The 9,123-nt window shown below is 41.7% G+C and overlaps 1 protein-coding gene across 1 annotated transcript; it reads right to left on the bottom strand.

Annotated features, from left to right (window-relative positions):
• Positions 1-278: 278 nt before the first annotated feature.
• On the bottom strand, positions 279-8,833 carry Psmd7 (proteasome 26S subunit, non-ATPase 7). Its single transcript, XM_020180663.2, has 7 exons — positions 8,641-8,833; positions 6,642-6,733; positions 5,617-5,709; positions 4,804-4,901; positions 4,282-4,362; positions 2,441-2,532; positions 279-1,281 (listed from the first exon to the last, which is right to left on the bottom strand). The coding sequence occupies exons 1-7, from the start codon at positions 8,712-8,714 to the stop codon at positions 837-839; spliced, it is 975 nt and encodes a 324-aa protein (XP_020036252.1). The 5' UTR covers positions 8,715-8,833; the 3' UTR covers positions 279-836.
• Positions 8,834-9,123: the final 290 nt, after the last annotated feature.

The following is a 9,123-nucleotide window of genomic DNA, read 5'->3' as shown; positions in this document are numbered from 1 at the left end:
TGGGAAAAACTGTTCTAGGGACTTCAGCGATGATCTACTTCAACTACCACATCACAGATGAGGAATGTGAGGCATAAGCTAGAATCCAGGGCTTCTTGGTGGGTGTAGAACTCTCCTCCTGCAGCTGGCTGCCTGTGTTTATTTTAAGGACCAAACCCTCTCTTTCACAGGAGATAGCAAGTCTAAAAGAACTGAAGGCAGCTTCAACTGAAGATCATTTTTCTTCCTACTGAAAACCCATTACTACTCCCAAAGTCAAAAACCACTAGAACACAGACTTAAAAACCAAGCCATTTAATTGTGTCTTTGATGGTCAACAATATGTGGAGCTCGATCCCAAGACCTGAGAATGCCAGAGCTGTACTACGGGTCCAAAACGTGGTGTGGTACTCTCAAAAGTTCAGAAGGGCCAGAACTCAAGGTGTTAGGAGGCATAGGATGTGTGGGATCCATGCATTCCATTTAGCAATTTTGTCATTTACCAGAAACAGACCCCAAGAATCTTTTAAGATGGGGAAAAATTCGACTCCTGGTTTTAAGGTTGAAAGAATGAAGAGTACCAAATGTTATGGTGATTTCTCTTCACTTTTCTCACATAATCAGATGCTTGAGCTATTGCTCTCCCTGGCTCATGGCAGCTGACGTTGCAGTTTAGGTTCCAGATCTGTCTCTCTGTCCATTCACTTACATGTAAAGCCATGGCAAGAGTGACCGGAGGCCAAGAGCTCTCACCAGGATAGCTTCTTGATAAGCAGTGAACATGAAAAAGAACCCTCTAGTGGCACACTGACTTAGTTTATAAGATTTTAATTTACAAATTAAAAAAGCTACATGTTTTACTTTTTCTCCTTTTTCTCCTCTTTCTTTACATCACTCTTTTCCTTATCTTTATCCTTCTCTTTGTCATCTTTTCTCTCCTTCTTGCTCTCTTCCTTCTCTTGCCCCTCCTTCTTCTCTGCATCACGGTTGGCGATCTTGTTATTGATGAGGTTATGCAGGGCAACCACAGACCGGATTAGCGAGGCCAAGTACACCACCACCATCTGGTCATTGGTCTTCAGGTAAAAAGCCTTGACAAACTCCTGCAGGCTGACATCTGGCAGCAGGTTGAAGACGTCCTGCAGCTGGTAGATGATCTGGTGGTTGATGGGTAGCTTGCCTGTGGCTACTTTCTCCAGGTAGCTCCTGATATCCAGGAGCTTGGAGTTTAGTCCCTTCAAACCATGGACCTGGTTTGTGATCCGCTGGGAGAGAGTGCCCACAGTGGTGTCCTTGATGTCTCTGGAATAACCCACAAGAAAGCAAGAAAGAGCATCAGGCTACGTTACCAGGTAGGTCCTCATATTCTAAGAAAACACCCAGCTTGGTAGGGAGGGTTAACTTTTCACAAGAAAAAAATGTTACTTTTCCATTTGATAGAATTGGGTATAAATTACCTTAATTTTGTTGTCATTTGGCGGCCTGTATTTTATCTTTCTCATCAGAGGCATTTTACAAAAGATGATTACAGACAGAGCTAAAATGAAGCCACTTTCACTTAAAAAAAAAAAAGAAAGATAGCTTGGGTCAAATGTTCAGATCTTCTGTACTTTCTGGGTAAACTTGTATTAAAGAGTTCTACCTTAACTTCCCTGTTTCTAAATATGATGCATTTTCTCCACCTGAATTTCTAGGATGTTTTCAGTCAGTGGTGATTTTCAGAACTGGAAGGTTGGTTAAAACTATGGTTGATAAACACTATGAATTTTTTAGGGCTGGAGATGTAGCTCAATGGTAGTGTGCCTGACTAGCATATAAAGGCCCTGGGTTTGATTCTCAGCACTGCGAAAAAGAAAAAAGGAAAAGTAAACCAAGTTAAAATGTAAAATCACCAAACAAAAAACCTACCACCACAACCACCAACAACAAAAATAGGAATTTTTCAAATAAAGCATGTGAAGATGATTTTTTATCTCAAGATGAAGATTCTTTGTAGCAAACTGGCTCTTCACTGGAAAGGACATCCAGTCAAGAGTGCAGACTGCTTTTATACAGCTGTTCCTGTTATAGTCAACATTTAGTTTCTGGACAGGGTGTGCTATTCACAAAGTCACATATTCTAACTCAAATACTTTGGAGATGAACTAATTCTTATAGATAAGAAATAAAGGACCAGGCATCCTATAATCACAGCAGCCAGGGCATGAGAGGCTAAGGCAGGCGATAGTGTTTGAGGCTAGCCTGGGCTATATAATAAGACCTTGTCTTTTAAAAAAGAAGGGGGGGGAAAAAAGGAAAACAAGGCTCAGAAAAGGGCTGTGATTTGTTCAGAATAGAAATTTGTGGATGGCTGGGACCAGAACCTGACCCTGGGTCTCTACATAGGGTATGATACAGGCATCTTCCTCATGCCCTGCAGCCTCTGGGCAGTAATGACTCAGGTGCTGTACAAAGGGCTCACCTTAACAAGTGTTCCACTCCAACTTCCTCAGCTTCCTCAGCTCCAATTTCACTAGTCACATGCTCAAATGTTTTCGATGTTGGTGTTCCATCCTGGGAGAAGAGGCTTACTTATAGTTATTTACTTTCAAGAAGCAAACTGGCACGTGTTCATTTTTAGACCTTGAATCTTCTGCTTTTGGACAGCTAATTTCATGGGTGTGTTACTGAGAGTCCCATGGCAATGGTGCATCAGGTTTTCTTTTAAAAAAAAAAAAATCATAAGCCTTCAAAGCTAAAAATCACTGTGGTGACATTCAGTGGTGAGGTCTGCTGGGACATTACTGTTAGCTTGTTTGTATATTGTAGTGGCCACTAAACTGTTTCCTGAGGAAATTTTTTTTTTTAAAGGAAAATCTTAATATTCTATCAAGCTCACACTTGGACGTATGCAGGGTCAAGACTCATATTAAAAGCATATAGTTATTTCTAGAATGAACAAAACACAGAATACTTGCATTTAAGGCAAGTCCATGCCAGTAAACATAACTTTTAACCATTTACTGTCCCTAGAATCAGGTGATACCAGAGCACCAAAAACAATGCCATCAGAATAACTGCTAACTTTCTGGTGTCCTGAACTAATCAAGGCATCCGCTGGGGGATCTGGTTCACTGGATCATCTGGTGGCTTCTGATGGGATGGAGAGATACTCTCCTACACCTAGTGCCAGAAGAAGCTGAGCATCTCCTGTAATGTCTTCATGGAGTTCTGTAGCCAGAATGCCTAGCTTCAAAGTCTGGCTCTGCCAGCAAGTGACAAGGAAGCTAGGAGCTGAGGGGCCTTGGGCAAGTAATGTAACTTACACTATGTGCTATAAATATTAGCTGCTATTATTTTATTTAAGGTAATGTGAATCCTCTAAAGGACATTCTTTGGATACTAGGATAGTCAGGGCCTTTCAGAATCTTGTAGGACTACATTAATTCTTCTCTGATTTCATCTTCTCATTTGAGCCTTAAGTACCTTTTATCCCTACTTAAAAAAAAAAAAAATCTGCTTCATGAGTGTGTGTATGTATGAATAGCCCCAAATTCCTTTTCTAAAGAGGCAGGGTTAAAAATTAACTAAAAATAACTGGATCAAGATTAGGGATAAAAGCCTTATTACAACCAGGCAATAAATTTGGCTCCAAGTTTCCTGGAGCTAAACAAAAACAGGTCAGGACTTAGTGCAAGCAACACCAGCAAGGAGATGTTCTAAAATATCCAAATTTTACAAGCGAATATAAGGATAACACACATACAAACACTCTTACATCAAGTCCTATCCTGGAACTTGGGTCTGATTTTCCTGGAAATGGAGAAAAGCTATATCCTGACAAGTCTTACTTTTATACCCAATGCAACTCAAGTGCTAACTGATCACACAGATAAATCTTGCCATCTAGCTTTTGGCTGCTCTGACTTACTTTATATGAAAACCTATGATCTAGTTTACAGAGATTCAAAATCTTCAGGAGAAAAGAATACTGGCAAGAGGAGGCTCAACAATGGGTGTTTCATTAGATTAGAAACAAGCCCTCTAGACTCTGTATTTCCTTTGCTGTGAATGTCACTGAACAATATTTGGTTAGTCTGGGCCTCAATTTCATTTGTCAAAGGAGGGCTTAGAGATTCTTTGGTGCTCTCTATTTCTAAGTTTGACAATTCAAAAATCCAAGGTCAAACTGCTAGCAGAAATCAACCACCTTTTCTTGGTTACAGAGAGATAAAGGATTGACAACACTTGAAAATGGAAAAGAAAAGAAAATCCCTCAGGTAAGCCTCCAATCTAATCTCCCTGGGCAGAGAGATGACTTACATCATGGACTTCTTCCACTGAAATATATGCTTCGGTGGGCAGCCCCAGGTCCTTTGGCTTCACGTCAATGATGACCAACACCTGGCAGAGAAACACAGCTTAGCAAATGTCACACCTGACAAAAAGGAGTAAGTTTAGCTTTACTTCAGATCACTGAAATGATTTCATTCATTCAATTAGAAGCCAAAATCTTCACAAAATATGAGTTTTTATCTCAAATTATCCCATCACCTGCTCAGTCAAGAGAGCCCAAATTTCAATCCCTGCCCCATCACCTAACACACTTTACTAACCTCATTTGTAAATCAAACATAAAGTTACTGAGAGGATTAACTAACTCATACAATGGGCAGATATTACTGTTATTTACTAACTACACTAAGTTATACTACACAGAACACTGCAAAGTAATGCAATAAACTATGGGAGAAAAAGAAATGAATGAATTTGCTATCCAAATCCTTCCTAGGATGTTCTTTTTTGAGTTAGCTAGCAAAGAATATTATTCAAGACAGCACTTACTGAGTTAGGGCAGTATCTTTTCATGAGTTCATTGATGGCGATGTCATTCTTGTGTAGTTTGGGGCCTGTGTGGTACCACCCAACAATTCTTTCTCTGGCTGGGAAGGAAAAACTTAGTAGGTTTAAATGATTTCATGAAGATCTGTAGAACTGACTCAAGAAGGATAAAAACATCAAGAGTTATGTCTCAACCTTTTTGAAAATTTCAGACAAAAAATAACTCTTGACATATTTCATCATACTTGTGAATTCTAAAATCTAAACATAGAATTCCCAGAAAATAAGCAGTGTGTGATCCACAGGCAGCCACATCCCAGACTAGTTTAGAACAGTCACACATGAAACAGCTAGAGAACAATCCCAAGCAATGTCCAAATACATGAAGCTCATGTCTCATAAATGGCAGCTGTGAGCGCTGTAGGAATAACTGTCCAAAGCAGTGTGGCTGCTGTGATTAAATAAAGTGAAAGTGATGCATGTGACACAGCAAGAGGTTTACCCTGGTATTAAAGCTTTCTAGGGCAGGTAGATTTTGTTAGCTCTATGCTTTTCTGTTGGAATCAGAGGGCTAGCTGCACACTCAAACCTAGGTGATCTACCTAGCCTTAAACTACTATCTAGTTTTTCATTTATTCTACCTTCTTCTTTTGTTACCACTAGTTGTCTTACTTAAGTCTAACTAAGTGAAAGGGCCCTTGACATTAAACAAAGAGGTGAAAGCACATACGTGCATGTACACGTGTACACACACACACACACACACACACACACACATATCCTGCCATAACACCTTCTCAGAAAGACAAGACTTACCATTGACCTTCTTAAACATTCCATACATATTTTCCAAATAATCATGGTCTAAGAACCAGACAGAATCATCTTTGTCATCTTCATCAAAAGGAACTAAAGAGAACCCCCCCCCAAAAAAAACATTAAAATTTAGTTTAGGATCTAGACAGAAATCCACAGCAGAGGTCCTAAATGGAGATTCCCAGGCCAGACCTGATTTGTTTGTCCAACTTAATATTAACTTTTTTTAAGTTGCCCTCATTAAAACGAGGGGAATTCATGGCTGAGGAAATGGCTCAAGTGGTACAGCGCTTGACTAGAAAGTACAAGGCCCTGAGTTCAAACCCTAGTCCCACCAAAAATGAGGAAATTCATATAAAAATTCCAGATTTCCAGCTTCTCTTCAAAAACTGGAAGAACTGGCCTCTATTGGACAGGGCCTTTAAATGGGCACATGCTCTCCAGCTTGCTGAAACCCCATCACTTTCTAACATTTTCCATTTGGTAAATTACATTACTGGATGGTCATTTTAGACACTGGAATTACTACTAGCTCTAGTCCACAGGTCACATCAGCAATTATTTTTTGTTCTTTGCTGTTCTGCTTTGATCATAAAAACAATCAGTACATGAAGCACAAAAGTAAAGTTCTTGTAATGACTCTTGACACAAAGTATATGGTTAAAAAGGTCCCCCCTTCTCCCCTTGCCCTACTCATAGCAATGGTTAAAAATTTTAGTGCAGGAGCTGACATGCTATACTGATGGCCTGTTTTGTTGGAATATAGGCACACTTATTTGTTTACACACTTGTCTGTACTGGCATTTGCATTCCAACATAAGAAATGAACAGTTGGAATGGAGACCAGCAAGTTAAAAATATTTACTGTCTAGTATAGAAGTAGCCTGTAGGCTCCCTTTTCTGTTCTTCAGCAATTCTGAAATAGAATCTCTGAGTTGTAGTAAAAAATGGTACTAGCTATTTATTTTTTAAAAGTAAATTAACATTTTAATCGTGGTCAGAAAAGTGTAAACTTCGTCTTTTACCTGCAAAACTGTTGGATACATCAAGTATTTTCTTTTGCCAAGACCCCAAAAGCACACCAACAACACGCTTCTGGTTTCCAACCTTGCCGATTCTGAAAGAAAACGCATGGTCAGTTTGCATGCACAGAGAGTGGACCCAACAATTAGATACTAAATGGCAAATATCAACCGGTAGCGATACAATTTACTTGAGAACCAGACTCCCTGAAGAAATACAGTAGGGCTAGCCTTTAATATTAAATATAAGAATTCACGCACTTTGTACAAATGCATACTGGCAGGTTTTACTTACTCTTGACGACAGAGTAATGAACGCTTATAAAAGAAAACACTTTACTTTTTCTTAAACTTTCTCTATCCTCTCTATCCTCAAACCTTTCTGGGGATAAAGATGCTAGAGTAGTAATAGTTTTATGGCTTGGCTTCCAGGTTGCCAATTCTTCTCTGGAACATTTCCCCATGCCTCCAAACTCCAGTACTTTATTCTCTGTAAAGTCTAAGGGCTTAGGAAGTGATTCCTAGAGGCATGAGTGTGCCTTATTAGGCTTATTAAGCGGAAGTTACAAGGGAGCGAGTGAAAAGCCATACTGAGCAGAGAGCTAGATGAATGAGAAAGATTTTACTTGGGAATTTCTATCTCCAGTTCAGCCCTCCTCAGTGATTTTCTCCTAAGGAGCTACAAGTGTATCCCTCTTATTTCACAGATCATCAGCCTTCTTCTTTAACCACCAGCAAACGAGAGACACAGAAACAACACAATTCTCTGCTAAGGAAAGACCAAAGCCACTGGAAAATGGCACACTTCCTTAAGTCACTAGTTTCATGTTGGTTTAACTGTAGTATTTTTCTTAACATACAGTTCGGCAAATTTATCGATATTTACTAAATCTGGGGTTTGGATTAAACAAAGGATTCTGTATTCCTGGTGGCTTTTAAAAGTTTTTCTTAAATTGCAAGCACTTCAAACGCTGAGTTTCCACTTGTCAAAGAAAATACCCACTCATGGGCTTTTCTTCTGGTTTATAAAGTCCATTCATTAAAATCCCGTATTTGTTATGTGACATAGCAACTAGCAATGTCTACCTGTGTTACCCTCTTACCAAGTGTTTGAATATAACTAAAACAGTGCCTGTCCCATTAGGACCTCTAGAATCCCACGGGAGCAAAACAGTAATTACTGCACAGTAGAAAAGCCCACGTATTACCGAACTGGGGACCATAATCTCATTCTTGAGTTTATTTTTCGCTCTGGTTGAGTAAGTTGCACAAAGGAAAGGTGCAGAATGGGCACCTATGACTTTACAGGAGGTATTCCCAACTGGGTCTTTACATTTGTTAATTCAAGTAATTATCTTGTGAAACTCCCAAACACGTGCAACAGGTCTAGCAGGATCAACGGCTCCAAAAAGCAAAAGGTGGCGGAAACAGCGAGCTTACCGGGTCATCAGTGGGATGTTTCCTCACCTTATTCATTAATGCCAAATCTGCAACTGCCTCATTTTTTTAAGAGAAGCTGACATCCACATTTTAAGATACCATTAAACCAGATTCCCATTTAGAAACTTCACGGATTGACACTACCGTCAATCCAAGGAAGCCATTCGGGGCGCTGAAACCAGAATTCGGGGGACAGCATTCCCAGGCACAGAAGCGCAAGACGGAAGCACTTTTCTGCGATACTGAGTTTATTCGGTAAAAAGGGGCGGACAAGGTGACGGAAGGCCACAAGCCTGAGGGCGAAGGTCAGGGTCAGCTGAAGCTTGCCCCCCATACTCCGGCATCACCAAGATTACGATAAAAGAAACAGCGGCCCAGGCCCCGGAGTGGCGGTCGGGACGCGAGCGCTATGCTGGGTCCGACGGCTCCGTGAGCCGAGGGAGGTCAGCACCCCGTCCACCAGCCTGGACCACCCGCGGCCGCCGCGCTGTCCCCAGCGTGCCCGTGACTCAGCAGCCCCAGCGCCGCCAACTCGCGAGGCCGTCCCGCGCCGCCCGCTCACCGGTTGAAATGATCCACCACACTGAGCAGCACCAGGGGGTGGACCACCACCTTCTGCACCGCCAGCTCAGGCATCGCGACACACCCCGCCCGCCAGGCCCGGCTCTCAGCGATCCACAAACACCGACAACAGCAGCAGTACCCGCAGATCCTCCAGGCCCAGCTCCTCCCCTTCCGGTTCGGCAGCCGCCGTCGCAGCCTCTTTCCGCTCCCAGAGTGCTTCGCGCAGCGTGCCCGCACTGTCGCCAGGGCAGCCAGCTTGAGGAAGGGAAAGGCGGAGCCACCTTGAATTCCACGCCTCGCGGTTCTCTGGAATTCTTCAAAGCTGTAAGGACGCTGGACTTGATATTGGGCCGGCAGCGGCATAGCAGTTCCTTCCTAGCTCACCATTCCTCCTCCTCTGGAAACTATAGAAACAATACTCAGAAAAAACTTAAGTAGTGACAACTTATATTTCCACTAACCCAGAAAATGTTCACCTTGG

Source organism: Castor canadensis, chromosome 15, assembly GCF_047511655.1.
Source record: "Castor canadensis chromosome 15, mCasCan1.hap1v2, whole genome shotgun sequence".
Lineage (NCBI taxonomy): Eukaryota > Metazoa > Chordata > Mammalia > Rodentia > Castoridae > Castor > Castor canadensis.
Note: the sequence above shows the minus strand (reverse complement) of the source record. Positions and strands in the feature narration are given on the sequence as shown.

Bases quoted from the DNA above. Each gene is read 5' to 3' on its own strand.
- Psmd7 (XM_020180663.2), bottom strand. From the start codon at position 8,714: ATGCCTGAGCTGGCGGTGCAGAAGGTGGTGGTCCACCCCCTGGTGCTG. The intron at 4,363-4,803 runs GTAAGTGCTGTC...TTTCTCTGCCAG, and splicing joins AAAGATACTGCCCTAACTCA to GTGTTGGTCATCATTGACGT. The intron at 2,533-4,281 runs GTAAGTCATCTC...CTCTTCTCCCAG, and splicing joins CAGTGGAAGAAGTCCATGAT to GATGGAACACCAACATCGAA.